At 45.4% G+C, this 21950-nt stretch overlaps 1 protein-coding gene across 1 annotated transcript; it reads left to right on the top strand.

The window, feature by feature from the left end:
* The first annotated feature begins 1293 nt into the window (after positions 1-1293).
* On the top strand, positions 1294-21393 carry LOC133124273 (chromosome-associated kinesin KIF4-like). Its single transcript, XM_061235318.1, has 31 exons — positions 1294-1491; positions 2208-2340; positions 2475-2589; positions 2729-2907; positions 4272-4361; positions 4447-4613; positions 5686-5780; positions 7236-7355; positions 7978-8153; positions 9397-9458; positions 9730-9862; positions 10437-10495; positions 10742-10847; positions 11174-11275; positions 11694-11876; positions 12085-12188; positions 12713-12857; positions 13533-13643; positions 14268-14351; positions 14823-14936; positions 15132-15287; positions 16114-16217; positions 16314-16443; positions 16782-16952; positions 17242-17361; positions 17515-17592; positions 17718-17819; positions 18367-18549; positions 18803-18928; positions 19018-19122; positions 19946-21393. The coding sequence occupies exons 2-31, from the start codon at positions 2218-2220 to the stop codon at positions 20150-20152; spliced, it is 3750 nt and encodes a 1249-aa protein (XP_061091302.1). The 5' UTR covers positions 1294-1491; positions 2208-2217; the 3' UTR covers positions 20153-21393.
* Positions 21394-21950: the final 557 nt, after the last annotated feature.

Raw genomic sequence — 21950 nt, 5'->3', positions numbered from 1 at the left:
CCAGAGAGCATGGTTTGAATATCTCAGAAACTGCTAATCTCCTGGGACTTTCACTCACAACAATGTCAAGAGTTTGCAGAGAATGGTGCAAAAAAACAAAAAACATCCAGTGAGCAGCAGTTCTGCAGGCAGACCTTGTTAACGAGAGAGGTCTGAGGAGAATGGCCAGACTGGTCAAAGCTGTCAGGAAGGTGACAGTAACACAAATAACCACACATTACAACAGTGGTATGCAGAAAAGCATTTCAGAACACACAACGCATCAAACCTCTAAGTGGATAGGCTACAGCAGCAGAATACTTAATAAGTCTAATAATCTAATAAATACCTAATAAAGTGCTCACTGAGTGTATATCGGATGTTCGGCATAAAACTATGATGCTGCAGACCATCAACTGGTGTTCATTGTGAATTTCAATTCCTTAAATTCAGCCGTAATCTTGAAATTGAACCTTATGATAGAACTCTGACTCTGTTCATGCATTTGTTTTTAAATCTAAATGCGTATGGACTATGTATAGTGTGAATACTGGTGCAAAAGTCTATATGTGGTGTCAGACACACAGAAGAAGTAAGAGCGGATTTTTTCCCTTGTGACCTTGATTTTTTAAGATCAACAGCCATCTGGGATTAAGCAAATGGAATTAAAATTAGAGTGAATGTTGGGCTGCGTCACTGAGGAGAGATGCGCCCAGAATTTGGCAACTGGATACCGGATGGTAATCAGGTGAACCACTTAATGTATAATTACAAGCTGAAGCAATATTCGGTCCTCCGACACTGACCTTCTATCTAAGGAGATATGTAAGTTGTTTGCCATTTACAGATAATTCAAAGAGTGATGTCGCCCTCAGCAGCATATGAGGTGTAAAAAATCCCAACGATTTCCTATATTCGATGTCGTGCATAAGAGAGAGAGAAAAAAATTATATACAAGTTTTTTTTGCATGACGACTCAGTTAAGCTACATATGACTGGAATATAAAGCATTGTAAAATAGACAATGAAAGAATACACTAGAATCAATTAGCATTAATAGCAACATTGTTACTATTCATATACATATTAATAATATGCATGTTCATAGTATTAGTATGAATAGGACTATTATTACGATTTAGAAACTGGCAAGTAGGCTGTAGTATCTAGCTATGAATATTGCAATCATATTGCAATGGTTTACTCTACTGAGTTTTGTTTTCTATTTCCTCCCTGGCGCAATGACGTACTGACGTTGACTCTCATTGGTTTCGGGTGGGAGCGGCGGATTTTTTGAAAGTTGCGGGATGTTAGCTACAGGCTAGACAGTAGCTAGTGGTTGCAGCTAAATTTAGTACAGCAAAACGGAAAGGTTGTTGATGGAAAGCAACGCATGTGTTAGATATAGAAATATAAAGCAATCGGCTAGCGACATACAATTAACGTGGCTGGCACATTTTTAAAGTTAATAAAGTAGATTTTCTTTCGAATCGGAGTTGTAAAACAGATAAGGTAATGTTAAGCTTTTTTTGCTAGTAGTTGTGTGTTGATGGAAACATTGCTAGTCAATGCTAGCTGTGACTCGCAAGTAAATAAGAATAATGTTAATGCCGTCTTCGTGTAAAACAACTGTCCACCTACAACTTGGTTAAAGTCGGATGTCTAGCTAGCTAATCGTTAACTTGATAGCTAACGTTAGCATGTAAGATTAAACTTGAGTAAACGGCAACCTAGTGATCATTATCTTACTGAGCTGTGGTGCCAACTAAATGGCACGTAGTCTGCTGTACACGTTACATAGCTAAGAGCTAACTAATTTAGCTTGGGTGTCCTAAATTATGATGGCTGTCAACTAACGTTAATTTCGCTAACGTTAGCTAATTTGCATACAAGTATGCGTTTTCAGCCAGTGACAACTTTATAATGCGATCTCGCTGGCGATGATGGGTGGACTGGATTATTATGATTAGGCTAGTTAGCTACAGTCTGCTTATTGGTACCGGTAAAGTTTGTCTTCAGATATTGCTGATGCCGATGCCACCATACGGTCACAGGCTAGTCTAGTCATGTTGAGGGCATGCTTAGACCCTGCAGGAAGAGCAGGAACGTTACAGTACACCCAGAACAAGATAACCGGGCCGTGCTATGAAAGAAAGTTGATGACGGGTCAGGCCCACAGCACGTCTCTACGACAAAGGATTATGTAGCCTATATTCTTCTTTTTGCAGGAATACCAACATGACAAAGGATGATGAGAAAGTAACTCCGGTGCGCGTGGCCCTAAGATGCCGGCCACTGGTTCCCAAGGAAATCAATGAGGGATGTCAGCGTTGCCTTACCTTTGTGCCTGGTGAAGCGCAGGTAGGTAATCTCTAATGCTGTGTGTTTTGTCTTTATGAAATTGGGAATAATCTTCGTCCTTCAGTTTACAGTGCGCTTCCTGGTATTACTAATGAGTTCATAATCTCCCCCCCCCCCCCCCCCCCCCCCCCAAGGTGATCGTTGGCAAGGACAAGGCTTTCACATACGACTATGTTTTTGATCCGACAACTGAGCAAGAGGAAGTGTTCAACACTGCTGTTTTATCGCTGGTGTCTGGACTTTTCAAAGGTGTTTTACATGCACTTGGACACACACACACACACACACACACACACACACACCAATTAATATAACGGTCTTGGTCAGCACTAGCTTTTCAAATTTTTGGGAAGGTGTGCTATGCACTCACTCCTGGTTCTCTCCGCAGGGTACAATGCCACTGTGCTGGCATATGGTCAGACAGGCTCTGGGAAGACATTTTCCATGGGCGGAACCTATACGTCTTCACAAGAGCATGACCCCTCTGTCGGAGTCATCCCAAGAGTCATCAAAAGGATCTTCAGTCAGACAGATGATGAAATGACACTCACTGTGTCCTACCTGGAGGTGCGTGACAGCCACTGTCCTTATTGTAAATGTGCTGCACAAATATAAATGTCTGTCATATAGATTTGTTTTAGTTGTAGATTGTTTTGTTCTGACTATCATCACAGTGGAGAATAATACTTTGCCACTGAGAGTTTGGTAATCTGAATTCATATTACATACTGTACTAACATTGCATATGTGTCCATATTTCTGCATCATTTCTCATGAGATAATTACACATTTTCCACTTTTGTCATTTTGCTAAATTATGTAGAGAGGAACGTACCTAGATTTCGACTAGCTCTAGTTGGCAAACATTTTTGGAAAAACATCCCCCCATTAGTGCAGTACAGCAACAAAAACTGCTTATGTTTACCAATGTGTCTGATGGGCAGATGGCTGAAGTGCTCTCTTGGGCACAAACTGTTTTTTTATTTTTTATTTTATTCCTTATTGTCATTTATTCACATGTGGAAAATATCAGTGAAAAACCCCATGCTGGTGTTAACACTGCTTTAACCACACAGAAGATGTAATGTATAGTGTGAATTAATGAACGTTCCTGCCGTACAAACCACAATTACTCTCCCTGATGGTGACACAGTCCATTTAGCTGAAACATAAAATCAACTCATCCTGTTTAGATTGCAGTTGTTTTTAAACAACAAAATGTATACTGCTGCGCTGCCAACTTATTCTTAATGTATGGCCAAAAAGTGCCACTGCTGTGAACTTTTGAAGCATGAATCAGCCATTTTACATGTGCCATTAGTGTGATTTAGCAGGACCAGAAGTTATTCCTCATACACCCAGACTCTCTGCCAGTTCATCGGCTGTTTCTGCTGCTCTACTGACAGGGGGATTGTTTACTCAACCAGTGTTTCCTTGCCAGTTGCATTTATTTTCAGCCTTCATTGTTTTTGTATGATTTTGACCCTGTCTTTCAGAAGATTTGTGAGCATAGACTGGGGACTGCAGTGGTGTGTAGACTGCTCAAAACCACAGTGGCTTTTACTTTTTCATGTATTAGAACTAGCTAAATCAGCAATGGACTACAATATGACCACATAATGACATCCCTATGGGTGGATACCCACAGTGTTCAAAATGAACCCGATACTGCGGCAGTCCTCGCTGCTGGTCCTGGAGAGCCGCAGGGTGTGCTGGCTTTTGTTTTTGCCTTAAAATCAGCAACCAATTCAGACCCCGAGAAAGCTGGTGAGGTGAGTTCACTGCTGTAATTGATCAATGAAGTGCTGAGCAACAATGAAAGCCGGCACACCCAACGGCTCTCCAGGACCAGCAGTGAGGACCACTGCTATGCGGATTAATTTGGCAGTCCTGTAACTATAGTAAACCCTGATTTTTGGTGTGCGTCTCAGATTTATAATGAGGATATCCTGGACCTGCTCTGTGGCAACAAAGACAAACCAAGCATCAGCATCCGGGAGGACCCTAAAGAGGGCATTAAGGTGAGCGTGCTTTGCGTCATGGGAAAGTAAGGGCTGGAATAAGCTGATGGCTTCCTGACCACGTTCTCCCCGTGGGGCGCTGTAGATCGTGGGTCTGGAGGAGAGGACTGTGGTCAGTGCCTCAGAGATGGTGGGCTGTCTGGAGCTGGGGAATTCGGCTCGGACCGTGGGCTCCACTGCCATGAACTCCGCCTCGTCCCGATCCCACGCCATCTTCACCGTCACGCTGGAGCAGCGCCGGGGCAGCGACCGGTTCGTCTGCGCGCTCCTACGCCACTTCATTTATTCACCTTGTTTTATTCACCTTTATTATATAACCTGGCAAAACCCTTGAGGGTAGAAATGTCATTCGCGAGCTGGCCTTGCTAGTAGGGCAGCAGGACAGTAAGACAGTGGCATGTACAATTAACAATTACAATGATACAAAATACAATAAATACAAAATGAAATCGGTATTATTCAAATCCTTGTTAACAGGTACAGCTGTAGGATACACTCAGGACAGGAGACTGTCTCTTTTAGTCTAAAGGTCTTTTGCAATGCATTCCAGGATTCAAAGTGCAATAGCCCATTTCCTCATATCAGGAAATGTTCCATATTCCTCCTCTATGTTTCAAAAAAGCATAAATACACTTCACCCTTCACTGTAGAGCCTTGCTGTGCTCAGTCATGCCGAGAGCTCAGTCATGCTGAGAGCTTGGTCATTCTATGCCCTCACCCAGGTCATCTTCACAGGCACTCTACAGAAACACAGCAGCGCACTAACGGGCTAGCCTGTTCTGATCCTGCGCCATTTTCCTGTCCCTGTTACCCTACAACTCTTTAGCAGTGTCACAACTTTATGAAAGATGCCATGACCACTGTTTTTTTTAATGGATTGCCAATATTGTACTCTATTAGTTAGCCAGTGAAAACCAGAACAGCAGATTTGACATGTCTGTCTTTTATTGGAAATTTTTCATGAATCATTTATTGTCCAGCTGCTGGATCCCAGTCGGTCAGGTTTCCATATATGTTGAATAGAACTGATACCACTTCTCGCCAAACAAAGGGGTTCTGTTTTCTAAGTAAAATGGATTAGCCTGTTAATGTTCATATTGGAAATTTTGGCACAGTTCTTAAGCTAGCTGAGCTGATTTGCCAATGTATGATGCTACAGTGTGGGGTTTTCTTAACTTACTGCTTTTTTAGTTATTAGCCACAAAGGCTGTCTTTCTACACCAAGCAGAATGATCATGCTATTTTTACCTGTAGTCAAATGTGGGTTAAGGAAAGTGCGTTCACTCCTCTGGGCTTCAGCGTTGTGCTTTCTCCCCGTGTGCAGGAGCGACACCGTGGTCTCCAAGCTGCACCTGGTGGACCTGGCGGGCTCCGAGCGACAGAAGAAGACCAAGGCCGAGGGTGATCGGCTGAAAGAAGGTGAGCTCCCTCTCCGCTGTGTGACCTCTCTCTCAGCTGTGTGACCTCTCTCCGCTGTGTGAGCTCCCTCTCCGCTGTGTGAGCTCCCTCTCCGCTGTGTGAGCTCCCTCTCCGCTGTGTGACCTCTCTCCGCTGTGTGAGCTCCCTCTCCGCTGTGTGACCTCTCTCCGCTGCGTGAGCTCTCTCTCCGCTGTGTGAGATCAGGTGAGCGCTCTCTCCGCTGTGTGAGATCAGGTGAGCTCTCTCTCCGCTGGGTGGGCTCTCTCTGCTGTGTGAGATCAGGTGAGCTCTCTCTCCACTGTGTGAGCTCTCTGTCCGCTGTGTGACCTCTCTCTCAGCTGTGTGACCTCTCTCCGCTGTGTGAGCTCCCTCTCCGCTGTGTGAGCTCCCTCTCCGCTGTGTGAGCTCCCTCTCCGCTGTGTGACCTCTCTCCGCTGTGTGAGCTCCCTCTCCGCTGTGTGACCTCTCTCCGCTGCGTGAGCTCTCTCTCCGCTGTGTGAGATCAGGTGAGCGCTCTCTCCGCTGTGTGAGATCAGGTGAGCTCTCTCTCCGCTGGGTGGGCTCTCTCTGCTGTGTGAGATCAGGTGAGCTCTCTCTCCACTGTGTGAGCTCTCTGTCCGCTGTGTGAGCTCTCTGTCCGCTGTGTGAGCTCTCTGTCCGCTGTGTGAGCTCTCTGTCCGCTGTGTGAGCTCTCTCTCCGCTGTGTGAGCTCTCTCTCCGTTGTGTGAGCTCTCTCTCCACTGTGTGAGCTCTCTCTCCACTGTGTGAGCTCTCTCTCCGCTGTGTGAGCTCTCTCTCCGCTGTGTGAGCTCTCCACTGTGTGAGATCAGGTGGGCTCTCTCTCCGCTCTGTGAGATCAGGTGAGCCCCTGGTTGGCTGAGTTGCACCAGGCAAGATCAGTTGAGCACAGAGAAGTTCATTTCAATCCAAAACCATTATGTGTTTGACCCAGGTCTGTTCTGGAGCATTCATTATTAAATCAAAATTTGTTTATTTTGCTTGACCAAAAAGGTGTCCATTGTGTGAATAATCCTCTGATAAATCATCCCTATGGTTTGACATAATTGCTTATCACTAGAGAGAGATTTATTTTCACTGTCATTGGTAGGTGGGGTGTGAGAGCGCTGAATACTCACATGGGAGTCTGTCAATTAATGCAAATTCAATGAGAGATATCTGTCTTCAGAGTTTGAAACTGTTTTGTGGACTGTGCCTTTTGCTGATTTTGTATTTGTGGTTTGGATATTTCTCGTTGTCTAAATTCACCAGTGATCTGCTGGTTTTTGTTGTTACCCTGGACTGTGTTCAGGTTTCTTTAGTGTGAATTGGCTGCTGACATTAAGGCGCAAAAAGAAAGCGTTGGACCCAGTGGCTCTCCAGGACCGGGCATGAAGATAACGGCAGTAATGAGCGATTGTGAGGTCATGTCTGGTCTGGCGTCTGCCTCTGTTTCAGGAATCAGCATTAACCGAGGCCTCCTGTCTCTGGGGAACGTGATCAGCGCCTTGGGAGATGAGACGAAGAGGGGCACCTTCGTGCCTTACAGGGACTCCAAGCTCACACGTTTGCTGCAAGGTGAAGAAATGTGTCATGTTTAACGTTGTACCATTTAGAGGTCAGGTTCACGTCTGTTCACTTAGATATTCATTGTAAAAGGCTTTTCGACCAGGGGTGCCCAAATTTTTGCACACTACTGTATGCAGAATTTGTTCACTTGACGTATGGTTCGTTATTTGCCAATTCTTGGCCCACATAAAAAAATGTATTATGAATGGCTTTATAAGTATAATCATAAAATATTCATTTAAAGTGAGTTTGATATAAATTGTTTGGCAGATGATCATGTAGCACAGATTTGGGTTATGTTTTCGCATTTCACCCTTCAAAAGAAGCTTCTGCATTTTGGTGCCTTAAATTCCAACTATACTCCAGAAAAGACATGCTGGGTTAAGTGGAGTTTAAATTGCTGCCTCTCACCCAATGCATGCTGGGAACCTCAACAGCACCAGGGTTTGGAATGGGTCTCCTCGTGCATGGTGTTTTGGGGAATTTCAGGTCTTCTGATGCACGGTTTGTGTACGGAGCCACCGATACAAGGCTGCTACAGGGCTGCTACATTTAGCTGTTCATCTGATTTACTCCCCTTCAAGTGTTCTGACTTTTTTTTTTTTTTTTTAACCATTGATTTTTTTATCAGATTCTTTGGGCGGTAACAGCCACACCCTGATGATTGCGTGCGTGAGCCCGGCAGACTCCAACATGGAGGAGACCCTCAACACGCTGCGCTACGCCGACCGCGCGCGCAAAATCAAAAACAAGCCCATCATCAACGTGGACCCTCGCGCTGCCGAGCTGCAGAAACTCAAACAGCAGGTGGGTCTGTGCCCGACCCCTTCAAACACAATGTCCTCTGTCCACCGGCACTGTAATTCCCTAATAATGAATCCTTGCATTTATGGTTGGCCTTTATCCAAAGCTCTGTACAGTTCATGCTTCTCATTCTCGCACACTTACACACCAACAGCGATTGGCTGCCATGCAAGGCACCAACCAGCTCGTCAGGAGCGATTGGGGGTGTCTTGCTCAGGGACACTTCGATACACCCACGGTAGGATCGAACTGCCAACCCTCCGACTGCCAGACGACGGCTCTTACCTACTGAGCTAATGTCGCCTTTTTATGTAGCGATTTTCTCAAACTCAAAGAGGGAGACTCGCCTCAACTACCACCAACGTGTAGCCACAAACTGGGTGATGCAACAGCAGCCATTTTGCGCCAGAATGCTCACACATCTGCTGAGGTGGAGAGGGGGAGAACTATTTTTTTTTGCCAATTGCATTAGGGAATGATTAGGTGGCAGGTTGAAAGATCCAGGGTTTGAAATTTCCCTATTACACCGGGGAAACCCCTACTCTTTGCGAAGAGGGTCATGGGATCTTTAATGACCACAATAATTGTAACAGTGCATACATCCAAACAGGAGTGTACTTACTGTGTCTTCACACCAAAGTACAACATCCAATACCCTATGCTTCTGAATTGTAGTACTGAAATCGCAGACCAGGGTCAACTATTTGTTGGAGGAAAAGTAATTGAGTGGAGCACAGCAGCTGTTTATAGTCTCCCTCTGAGGTGTAGTAACAGAGCTGTAACAGCTTGTGCCACAGACAGCAACAGGAGGGCAAACAGGACTGGATGGAGTCGACAGCCTTATGGTGGAGCCTCATGGGGACCCTGGAGTGTGGGGACCTTGTGCTTGTCTACGCAAAAGTGGTTGGATTACAAAAGGGAACACATTGCCTGAATAAGTAGCAGACCTGGGTCAAATCCGTAATTGTTTTTGCTTCAAATATTTTTTGACGCTTTAATGAGCTTGTCTGTTGTATCGGAACCTACAATATGACATATTCTCAAAAAGTTCAAACCCTGCCTTCTGGTCCTCTTTCTGGAGGTATTTCAATCCAAAACAATTATGTATTTGACCATGGTTTGATAAGTAGGGGGAATGGATGGAGGGGCCAAGACCTAAACTTCCAATGACGGCCCATAAGATGGCTGCACGTCAGTTAGTCAGGAGCCTTTGCCTAACAGCCATTTTCCTCTGTCAATCTTCCAGGTCCAGGAGCTACAAGTGATGCTGCTGCATGCTCGTGGAGGGGTTGCCCCAGTGCTTTCTGGGTAAGCGGTAAACAAATCACTAATTCAAAATTCGTAATTCCACTTACCAAAGCCAAACTGCTAACTGACTCCTTGTAATTTGAATCCATGTCATTTGAATAAATAAATTGTTATTTAGCTGACACTTTTAACCAAAGCAACTTACAGTTGATTAGACTAAGCAGGGGATGATCCCCCCTGGAAAAATGCGGGGTTAAGTGCCTTGCTCAAGCCTTGCTTATCGTGGCTGCTCTGGGGCTTGAACCACCAACCTTCCTCCCCCTGTCTCCAGGTCTGAGCCTCTGGGAAACATGTCGGAGGTCCTGGAGAAGAACTCCTGCCTGCAGGAGGAGAACGCCAAGCTGAGCCGCGAGCTGAGCGAGTCGGTGGGCCAGACTGCCCAAATGTTCGAGAGGGTCCTCACGGTCAGGACCTGCCCGTCTGCCACGTTGCCTAGCAACAGTTACATTGCATTACATTTTATTTGCCCTACACTTTTTATCCAAAGCACAGTACAAAAAAAAAAAAAAAAAAGGCTGGTTACAGTATATGTAATGGGGCGACATTGGCTAAGGAGATAAGAGCAGTCGTCTGGCAGTTGGAGAGTTGGATCCCGCCCTGGGTGTGTCGAAGTGTCCATGCGCAAGGCACCTGACCCTCATTTGCTCCTGGCTGGTGACTTGCATGGCAGCCAATCAGTGTGTGTGTAAGTGAGAGAAGTGCATTGATTGTACGGCGCTTTGGATAAAAGCTCTGTATGAATGCAAACCATTTAATATTTACCATATATACAGCACTGCGGGGGGAGACATTCACTGCCTTCACCAAAGGACTATTGGTTCATTCTACCCCAGTGTATGGATTACACGGGCTCATACACTATGAGGGGTTCAGGCATATACGTTAGTCTATGGGGTCAGTGGGGTTTTTTTTGTTGTTGTTTAACTTTGGTTTTGGTTAGATTTTTGGTTAAACTGTGGTTACTGTGTGTTTCTCCAGACTGAACAAGCCAATGATAATCTGCAGAGCAAACTGGAGGAACTGAAGCGGCACGCTGCGTGAGTGGACGTCTCACTGTAACTTTATTCCATGTAAAAATGAAACATTTGTGACTGGGGGAATTTATCATTACAGAGTTGGATAAGTTCACAGAGTAAAACCCAGAACTGCTCTTTTTACTTCAGTCCATGTTCCAGTTTTACTTTGTGAACGTATCCTTCTAACTTTGTGGTCCATTCAGATGATTTTAGCAGGCATACTCATGGCTGCATCGCTCACTCCTTGACCGGCTCTTATCCCTGCAGTTGTAAGGTTGACTTGCAGAGGGTAGTAGAGAACCTGGAGGACCAGGAGCTGAAAGAGAACGTGGAGGTCATCCGGAATCTGCAGCAGGTCATCGTGCAGCTGCAGGTACCTTCCTCCATCGTAACCCATTTCGACTTCTCAGTGCTTTACTCTCAGTATTTAAGTTTTTAGTGTTCTTTTTGTATTGTTCTTGAACATTTATTGACTGTTGGTTTTTAATGAGGGACATGGCGGCCATTGAAATGCCCCCAATTTGAATTGGCCCCATCGTCTCCAATTTTGCAATAGCCTACTTGTGCTTGTGTTCCCTGGCAGTGCATACATTTAGAATTTCAAGAACTGAAAGGCTTCAATAATGTGACAGGAATGTTATTCGTTAAAAAAAGCGGCATCTGCACACTATTATAGAAGACTTTACGGTCTGTCCTCAGGATGAAAGTGCAGGAATCGCAGCGAGCATCGAGGCCATGCCCTCAGAGGACGCCAACCTGGATAAGGAGGGCGAGCCGAGGCCCAGGCAGGATGCATCAGGGGTCAGTATTAGGGCCTTGCTGACTTCACTTGAGTTGTATTGTTGCGCATGTAGAAAAGTGGGTTGGGAGAAACAAAGATGCACAAATGTCACATTGTGTTATTATTATTATATAAATATTTTTATTTACTCTCCGTTCTTTTCTGTTTGTGTGAAGCATTTTGGACTGCTCTTTGTATGAATGTGCTATACAAATAAAGAGTATTATTATTATTGTTACACAAATATTCTATTTTTGTTTACATCTTTGCGCATTTGTGTAAGTTGTAATGTGGCATTTTCCTTTCATTGACATCTCTGGTTTCATGTCATGCATTTTTGGAAGAATACTTGCCCTAAAGTTCTACTCCACATACAGTACCTGGTATGTGAATTCTATGGTACAAAATTAAGCCTGTGACTATCCTCTCCCTTCATAGGCCCCCAGTGCAAAGGTGGCCGACAAGACCACCATGTTCTTCACTACCCAGCATGCTCTGCATCAGGCACAGATGTCCAAAGAGCTGCTAGAGCTAAATGAAGCTTTGGCCTTGAAGGAGGCCTTCGTCAAGAAGATGTGCCTGAGTGACCACCAGCTGGAGCCCATCCAGATCAAATACCAGGTAGGTAGGGCAGCAGGACAAGGGTCACAGGAGGATTGGCCAAGCACTGATGCAACATTAATTCACTGTCTCTCTGCCGCTTTCTTGGGTGAGATGTGCGGAGACACAATCGATTAGTAAAATGAAAGACGCTGCAGGTGTGAGAGACTTGAGTAGCCTGTTTTGAGTTGAAGGTATGAAATGGGTCTTCTCTCTGTAACTGAAACAGGAGAGCATGAAGGGCCTTCAGACCGCTGTGGGCTCTCTGCAGAAGGAGAAGGACGAGCTCATCCTGGACCTTCACTCCACCAAGAAGGATGTCACCCAAACCAAGTAGGACAAACACTGTGACCCTCTTCCTGCTCTGTATCATGGCCATTGTACTTAGGATTTCCATTACTTTTTGGGGTTTTCCAGCACCCCCCTCAAACGTGACCATGTATAAGCGGATTAGATAATGAATGGATGGATATAACGTTACATTGCATTTACTTAGCAGACACTTTTATCCCAAGCGACGTACAATAAGCGCACATTGAATATCATTAGAACAACTGCAGAACAGGTTGGATAAGGTACAATTCATGTGAAGTGTCAGTTGTCTACAGCCATGAACATCAAGTCTAGTACACAAGTCCGGCCAGCCAGCACTGTAAGTATGGCATGTCAAACTATATTCAGATAAGGTAAATGATACCAACACCACCCCCACGATGAATACGGTGCAATGCAAATGTGACCATCCTAGAAGATTAAGACCGTTGTCTCCGTGTTTGTGGTTGAAGAGTCGTGTTTGGTGGATAAGGAGCAGCGGAGCGGTGTTTCTCCTCTGAAGGCTGTTCCTCTCCCTGCCGCAGGCTCAGTGACCAGCGCAGGCTGAGGCTCCAGGAGCTGGAGGGGCAGATTGCCGAGCTGAAGAAGCAGCTTCTGGAGCAGGCCAAGCTGCTGAAGCTGAAGGAGTCCTCCGTGCGCAACGTTGCCAAGCTCAACCAGGAGATCCAGGTGAGGGCATGACACTGGGCCTTTTTAACAGCCCAAAACAAATGAGTGTTTCTGGGCTGTTCTGAATTTGTTTGGTAGAGACCTGGGTCAGATACATAACATAAAATCTTTTTTTTTTCTCTTGCCTGGTGCAATTGAGCCAACCAGGAGGACCAGAAGGCAGGGCTTGCATTCGTTGAGAATATAGGTTCCAATTCCAATACACCAGACAAGCTCAGTCAAGCATAGAAAAGCATTTGAATCCAAAACAATGACATATTTGACCCAGGTCTGGTTTCTGGCCTGTTGTTCTGAATTTGTTAGGTAGGAGAAGGTGACCAATATGAAGGTTCAGCTAATGGCTTTTCTGTAGTAACTGTTATGGCAAGGTCCCAGTGACTTTGCTTCTGCGTCACTTCATATGGCACGGATCAGCAAGCTCGGCACGGTCCTCGAGGGCCAAGAACTGCTGGTTTTCCACCCCCCTTTACCGGGATGTTAGGTGTGAAGACCCAATCTGCCCAATCAGTAGCACAAATTACCCAGGAGAAACGAAAACCAGGGCTGGATTTGGATTGGAGGACCAGAGCTGATGATCCCAGTCATGTGGGATAAAACGCAAAGCTGTGGGGAGGGGCATTGCAGACTGAATGTGCGTACAGGGGGCGTGGCTGACCTCTGTCATGTGACCTGCAGGCCATGAAGTCACAGAGGGCACAGCTGATGAAGCAGATGAAGGAGGACACCGACAAGTTCCGTCTGTGGAAACACAAGAAGGAGAGAGAGGTCCTCCAGCTCAAGGAAAAGGTATGCCTCTACTAGTGTCTGTGTGTGTGTGTGTGTGTGTGTGTGTGTGTGTGTGTGTGTGTGTATATCTGTGTGCGTCTCTGTGAGTGTGTGTATGTCTCTGTGTAAATGGTAAATGGTTGGCATTTATATCGCGCCTTTATCCAAAGCGCTGTACAATTGATGCTTCTCATTCACCCATTCATACACACACTCACACACCAACGGCAATTGGCTGCCATGCAAGGCGCCGACCAGCTCGTCAGGAGCATTTAGGGGTTAGGTGTCTTGCTCAGGGACACTTCGACACAGCCCAGGCGTGGGATCGAACCGGCAACCCTCCGACTGCCAAACGACTGCTCTTACTGCCTGAGCCATGTCGCCCCGGTTCGATCACTGTGTGTCTGTGTGCATCTATGTGTGTGAGTGTGTGTGTGTATCTGTGTGCGTCTCTGCGTTTGTCTGTGTGTGTGTGCACTGCGCGTGTGTGCAAACACCGAGTTCTCACATAGACAAGCCATTCATAAAACTTGCATTCCCAGCATGCGCTGTAACTCTCTTGCAGTTTTATCTCTTGGCTGGCTGTAGAATGTGCTCTCATTAGCTGAGCTGATTAGGGGTTCTTCCTGCTGTGAACACCTGCAGGACCGCAAGAGGAACTACGAAATGCTGAAGCTGGAGAGGGACTTCAGGAAGCAGGCCAATGTTTTACGCCGCAAAACGGAGGAGGTGAGACCACTTTCCCTTCTGCTTCTTTTCTGTTTATCATCCTGCTACTGGTGCCCAGGGAGAAAGCATGACTCAAGACATTTTATTTACTAACTGTGTGTCTGTGTAGTGAGAAATGAAAGCTGTATTGTGAAGGTAGCATGTGGTTATGTATATTAAATGTAAATGTCAAATGTATTCTGTTTTAACTAGTGTGTAAGATGTACAACTAATTCCCTGTGCAATTACTGGGCTCCACACACCTGCAGCAAGAATGTTTTACTATGATCTTGATCCCCGCTTACTTTGAGCTCCTTTAAGTCTTAACAGTTTTTCTACAGTTATGTGAAAGGCTGAAGTGTGTGCTAACGTGCATGCTAACAGGCTAAAGCGTGCTCTGACCTGCACGCTAACAGGCTAAAGTGTGCACTAACATGCACGCTAACAGGCTAAAGTGTGCACTAACGTGTATACTAACATGTGCACTAACAGGCCGCCGCGGCAAACAAGCGACTAAAGGATGCCCTGCTGAGGAGAAACGAGGCGGTGGAGAAACGAAAGGAGGTGGAGAACCGAGGAATGGAAGGGGCTGCAGGGAGAGTCAAGGTATTCCTCTTTCACCATCCCGCCTTCTGGGATTCCATGGCTGTTTTCACAGACTCTCAGTGAAAATGGCCTATTCCAATGCTCATTATTGATGTCTATGTCTGCACAGCTTCACTGCTACAGTTTAATCAAATTTGCTTTGTGAATGTCTTCTCCCACGCTGTCCTAACATTGACGTTTGAATTTCGGTTGCAGGGCTGGCTCCTGAACGAGGTGGAGGTGCTGGTGAGCACAGAGGAGGCGCGCCGCCACCTGCACGACCTGCTGGAGGACCGGAAGATCCTGGCGGAGGAGATCTCCCAGCTCAGAGGCAAAATGGAGGCCGGGGAGCAGCCGGCCGCTAAAGTCCGAGTGAGTGCCGAGCCTGCCGCACGTCCCTGAAAATAGCGCCGCTGTTACAAGTGCAAAGCCGCCAATTAGTCCGCACTGGTACCGTGGTTTTGAGTGTTTTATCCGTGTATTATCCTCTATCGCAGCCTAAGTAATGGCCTTTACTTGTTAGTGACTCAGTTTTGTAAAATGGAGACCTGCATGTCCGTCTAATCTTGGACACCAGAGTCTCGTGCTGTGTGACAGATTTATAATGCTTTGGGCAGTCAAGTGAAGCTGTGAGATTGAAAACCTTTTTTTTATGTGGTAATCACCAAACTAGTTATTTCTGTGGCTGGTATGCAGTAGTAATAACAGTATAGCACTTACTCAAAGCCACTCATTACATTTACATAGGAGCCAATTGGGACTGTTTGCAGTGTAGGTGCCCCTGACGCACTTACAAAATGTCAGTGGATAGTGGAGAGCTGTAATAATTAGTGCCAGCAGTGTGGCACCATTACGTTTAAATCTACCAAAACAATGGCCAAATTCGTAGTTTTATGTAGATCATTTTTGTTACATTTCTTCCAGGAGTATTTCCTTTGACGTGTAAGGCTAGAAATACACCAGGTGTGGTGCGTTTCTGCAGTGTTCACAGTGTGTAGCTGGCTTCCTTTCGGCACCCATGCTAGTGGATTATAGCGGTTACGCAGGCTGTGTATGTGCTGTATGTTGGATACAAGACTGGCGAGCTTCGCTTCTGCTATGTGAGCTTCTGGTGTAACTCCAGCCCAGGTTTTTAACTTTTTATTTTATTTTTTGAATCGGAATGTGATAGTGTTCCCATCGTCTCCCTTCTCCCCAGCGCCGCACCTACACCATCTCAGAGCTGGAGGCCCTGGAGGAAGCGGAGGAGGAGGTCCCTCTGGGGAAGCAGGTGAAGAACCTGGAGATGGAGATGGAGCTCAGGTCAGCTTTCCGAACCGCCTCTGTGTAAACCGAGCCGCAGCCCCCCGTAGAGGTGCGTAAGATGGCTGACGGCCCTCGTCCCGTTCTCTGTCCCAGGAGTGCCCAGATCACAGACCTGCAGCAGAAGGTGCTGGACGCGGAGGGCGAGGAGCGCGTGAAGCAGCGCTGGGACACCGTCAGCTCCATCATGGAGGCCAAGTGCGCCCTGAAGTTCCTCATGTCCGAGGTCCGTGGACCCTTCCTCATGTCCTTTTCTCCTCTGAGTATCTGAGACTGTGAAATTACTCTTCCACAGTCCCTTTGAATTGATGCCTAAAATCTGTGAAGCTCTTATGTGTTTGTATCATTTCAGATCAAACCAAAAGAACTAATAACTTGAAAGGTGTCATTAATTGTGATATTTCTCTCTGTAATTATGACTTTGGCTTGGACCAACTTCACTTAGACTAAGGATTTAAAGCTAGGATTTTTTTTTTCAGTTCAACAATCACCAAACTGTACAGAAAATGTCAGGCTTGCGTCTAGTTGTAAATGAAAGTTGAGGAGCCTGCCTCTCCCGTTCAGCTGGTGTCAGCCAAGCTCCAGAGCACTCGGCAGGAGAGCGAGCTCAAACAGGAGCGGGCCAACTACTGCGACCTGCAGAGGACGCTGTACGACGAGAGGAAGCTCACCTCCAGCATGGAGGTGGAGCACCAGCGCCACCTGGTGGACATGGAGCAGACGCACCAGGAGAAGGTGAGAATGGTTGACTCCCACAAATTTGTCGGTTTATTTCAACTGCTGATTTGAAAACGCCAGCTGCTACCGAACAATACTACTCAAACGCTGCCAGCACCTGATTGGTCAGAGAACGCTTTATGCAAATGAGATCTGCGTTTTTTTTTATAATTCAAAAGTCAGTGTTCTAGAACTCCCCTGCCTTCAGTTGCTAGTAGTGAGTATTACATAGGCGTAAGAACATTCTGATTACATATTTGTGATCTTAGCCCTTAATGGGTGAATATCCTCTGTGTTGTTTCCCCAGGTTCTGTATCTCCTCAGCCAGCTGCAGGGTAAACCGGCTGCACTGGAGGAGGGCGTGGAGGAGGGGGAGCGAGAGAGCTCCACCAGAGAGCAGGAGCTACTGCAGCGTTTAAAGTTCCAGGTGAGCCCGGCCCATCTCGTGCTCCCACACGTTGCGAACTCTTGCCCTTATTACGTACATCGGGTGTCTCCTCATTGGTGCTCTGGCCTCTGATGAAATGAACCTGGGTTTTTGCTTGATGTCATTGGCTGACACATGGGGATGACTTGGCAGGAGGAAGAGATTGCGAAGATGAAGGAGCTCAGTGAGCAGAATCAGAGGCTGTTGACAGAAAATGGCTGGTACAGACAGGTAATGCGTATTCTCAGATCATTACCAAATTCGACCATTTTGCAGTTGAAATGTTGATCTATGTGGCTTTGTACAGGCACATGAATGCCTTCGCTGATGTTTATTCTTTCGTCCACTGTGCACAGAAACTTACCTTCCTCCAGGTGACCACTGGGAAGAAAATGAAAAGCCTGTTTGTGGAACCAGGCCAGTCCCCCGACTCCTCCTTTGAGTTTGTCCCTCCTACGGTGAGCCTGTCCCGTATCTGTGCTCCTCACCCCAAATATTGACCACGATTCACCGTTCATGCCATCCGTGCAGTTTCCGTTCATGGCCCTCATTTAGGCACCTCGTGGTGAAGAGTCTAGTTTGTGTCAGCAATACCATGCATACTTTGGGAAAGCTTGGTGCAACCGGAGTTGATTAGGTTGTGGTCTCTGCTGAGTAAGTCCATGATTATGATGCTATTGTGAAAGCAGGCAAACTATGAGGTTCCTGCCATTCTAAACAGACCTGGCTCAAATATATGTATTTGTTCAAATACTTTTCTGTGCTCGATTGTTATTGCCTGGTGCAACTGAGCCAACCAAGAGGACCAGAAGGCGGGGTTTTGCACTTTTTGCACTTATGCATTGCACACTGGAAGTATTTTGTAGGTTCCAATACACCAGACAAGCTCAGTATAGTGTAGAAAAGTATTCGAATCCAAAACGATTGCGTGTTTGACCCAGGTCTGTTTGTGTGAGAGTGCTTTGATTGACTTTGTTGCCGTTTGATGTTGTTTTGCTTCGACAGCCTCCGGTGAAGCCCAAGGGCCGCTGTTTGGGTAAAACCAGAGTGCCCGTTCTGGCCCACTCCGCCGACCTCGATGTACTGGTGTCCCCCTCCGACTCCGACCAGGAAGAGGAGATGGGCCGGGGGGTCCCCAAAAAGAAGAGGGGGCTCCAGTCCCTGCAGAAAAACACCTCGATAACCGGGGTATGACAAGTGAAAGTACTTTAAAGCAGAAATATCATAGTCATATGTACTGTATCTCCACAAAAAAATTATGACTTAAGGAAATTATGGATTTACTTAAAACATTAAAGACAGTGGCTGCACACAGCATTATGAGGTATACAGGATTTGTACTTTGTACCAAAGTCAGATATACTTAATAATATTGCACAAAACCACTGTCTGTTGTTGACAATGTTTAGTGCGGTTTTGTGGTTGTGTCCCCTTTCTGCAGTGTGCTTGTAACGGTCGCTGCGGCAACAAGCTTTGCTGTTGTCGCTCTGGCAAGCTGGCGTGTGGGGAGGACTGCCAGTGCGAGCACAGGAACTGCCGCGGCTCGGAGACCCTGACGTACATCGCCGTAAGCAGGAACACCCCGATCCGTCAGCCTGTCCCGTTTATACGGACTCCTGGTCTCGTTTTCTAACTCTTTTTCCCCCATCAATACAGGACCCCACGGAAATGGAAGAGGTGCTCCCCCCAGAAGACCCCACAGCTCTGGGTGCAGGGGACTGCAGCTTCTTCAAGCCGCCCTGTGTCACGCCCACCATAAAGGTGAGCTGATGAGTGTGAGCATTCCGCCGCAAAATGGCTGCCGTTGTGTCACCCAGGTGGGTGCTGCACGTCGGTGGTGGTTCAGGCGAGTTTCTCCCTCATCGCTAAAACGCTTTGAGCCGCCGGCTAGTGAGAGAAGCACTGGATTCAAATCAATTCAATTTTATTTGTATCATGCTTTTCACAGCAGACTGTCCCAAAGTCACTTTAGAGAGTAACAGAAAGGAAAAAGAAATATCAGCACTTAGCCCCCAAATAGCGCATGAGGTAAACGACTCCCTTACAGGGAGAGAAACCTTCGAACAGTGGCGAGAAAAAACTCCTTGATGGGAAGAAATCTCGAGAGGAACCTGGCCATAGGGGGATGCCCATCCTCTGCTGGCCTATAGGTTGAGATGTACCTTTCATGTATTAAACTAGTAGGTAAACTAGAAAGTCCACATGGAGGGATGTCGAGTCTGGAGTTCAGAGGGTAGGAGGGGTGAATGTGTAGCTCCCGGATGTATAAATTTGAGCTCACTTCATTGTGTTTGGGCCACATTTCATGTGGTATATTTTTTTATCGACCCTAGTGTAGGCCTTTACATCCTTCAAATACTGGCAGTTAAGAAACATGGTCTGCATCATTAGCAATCGGATCTAGTCATCTACAAATGCTTCCTAGCTTTCATCTTCCACAGCACTCTAACAGCCCCACTAGACCTGCCCATAACTTATCATTTTGTGAGCTGGGTATTGGAGCTGTATGTGGTAAACGCCTGTGTGCTTTGTGGAGGTTTGCTTGCTTGCGGTGCGTGATATCATACTAAATGTGCATTCTCAGGTGCTGAAGGAAATCGGAGATATCGGCCAGTTCCAGCTCCAGAAGCTGGAGAAAAGGCCAGCCACAGTGCAGGAGGAGGATGAGGAGGAGGAGGAGGAGGATGAAGACGAGTGGAGCTCTAGCAGTCTCCTGAGGAAGAAGAGGCGGGTTCTGACCTACCAAAACAGCTTCTTCTCCGCCTGCACGCCCATCCGAGAGGAGGTGTGACGTCCCAGCGCCACACCTGGTTTAGCCAATCAGGGCCCTGCGTGTCTCACCGTCAGATTTGGTTTCTTCACGTGACATTACTGTTCTGTCCTTTTACATGTCGGGAAAATATGTTTCCATAACAACTGTAATATAGATGTCTCTCTTTTAACCTAATAACACTGAACCATTTAGAGTACACAAGCTATAGTGTACTGTAGCTAGGATTATGGTGATAAACTAAGAGTAACACTTAAAAAATACTCTAATTAATGGATTATGGGACGTTAAATGTATATAGACACTACTGTGTAAATATGTTTTTGTTTATTTTTGTTGATTACAATCTTTCAGGGTTTAATGTTTAGTTTTTATTCTGTGTAGGATCATAATAAAATGTGAACTGGTTCAATAAAAAGTCTAATATTCAGAACAAAGGCATCAGTTCAAATTCACATAGTTTTCAAATTAATGTAACTTTTTATTTCAAGATTCCCCTCTAGTATTGAGCATTAGGACCCCACCCAGTTATCTACATATCACCTATTTTTTTTTTGAATTATAATAATAAATTGTATTTATTTAAGGCTTTTCATCCTACAGCGATGGTCTCAGTGATTTACAGAAGGTGACGATAAAAAAAAGTGCAAAACAGTGCAGTAATATAAAATCAAAATATCAAATGCATTTATGAAGATCTGCACAGCCTAAATAAATGTGGTTTTCAATGGCCTACATCCAGTTCTGTCCCATAGGTTTTGCTGGCTGTGTTTCTGTTACTACCACAGCCTCTCCCAGTTGTAAGATGACCCATGTGGCTAACTAAACTCTTTAAATTACTTTTTAATTTAAACATGTTATTAATAAACCTTAACAGAATGGATGATACTGAATTTCCTTCTCGGAGTTGTCTTTTAAAGGCTCTCTCATTAAGCATTCTTACACCTGCACTAAGCATTAGGCCTATTCAACCAGAGTCTACGCACATATTGTACCAATACCTGATGACAGTACATGTTGTATGCTGAACACAAATTTACCTGACAACAGTCGGAAAGATGGAAATTCAAAATACAATACCGACTGCACTGTACTTTCTTTTTTGCCATTGTTGTGAGTGTTAACTCATACATTTTCAAACTGTTTTTATTCTGTAATTAATTCAATGACTTCAACTGTTGAATGTCACTATGAATTGTCAATTAATTAGAATAATTGTGATATGATTGAACAATGTTATTAAATACGCATTTTTACTTTTATTGTTTTATTATTTCACTGGTTTTTATCACATTCACAGTGTGTTGTTAATGACGAAATAGTGTCGAACTAACTCGGCCTGAAAGTTGCACTTCAGTAAAGAAGGGTGTCAGATGGAGTTTAATGGGATACAGCGTTTTTTTTTTTTAAATAAATCATAATTTTAGTTCACCATAAGAATGTTAATGGGGTCTCATTTAAATATAAAATAAATAATCTGAGTAGGTGTTGACTCACTTTGATGACCTAAATACAAATAGCCAAAAAATTGTCCCACTTTACCACAAAACGCAATGGACGTGAATGAGAACGGGGTGGTGAAAAATGTAAAATCCAGCAATACTCCATCAAATCCTTATGCATTTTCTGTAAATGTTATAATAATGAAAAAGATTATCACTTGCAACAGTTTTTCATTGAACATGTTTTTATAAAGCCAGAATGTCCTGGACAGATTAGTATCTTAGCGCATGCATAAACAAAACCGCTCTTTAAGAGCAATGGAATATGTTGTTGCCTGGAGGCAAACACTTTGTAAAACATCTAAAGCCCAACTTCA

This window comes from Conger conger, chromosome 3 (genome assembly GCF_963514075.1).
Source record: "Conger conger chromosome 3, fConCon1.1, whole genome shotgun sequence".
In the NCBI taxonomy this organism is placed as follows: Eukaryota; Metazoa; Chordata; class Actinopteri; order Anguilliformes; family Congridae; genus Conger; species Conger conger.
Note: the sequence above shows the minus strand (reverse complement) of the source record. Positions and strands in the feature narration are given on the sequence as shown.

Bases quoted from the DNA above. Each gene is read 5' to 3' on its own strand.
- LOC133124273 (XM_061235318.1), top strand. From the start codon at position 2,218: ATGACAAAGGATGATGAGAAAGTAACTCCGGTGCGCGTGGCCCTAAGA. The intron at 16,218-16,313 runs GTCAGCTTTCCG...TCTCTGTCCCAG, and splicing joins GAGATGGAGATGGAGCTCAG to GAGTGCCCAGATCACAGACC. The intron at 16,953-17,241 runs GTGAGAATGGTT...TTGTTTCCCCAG, and splicing joins AGCAGACGCACCAGGAGAAG to GTTCTGTATCTCCTCAGCCA.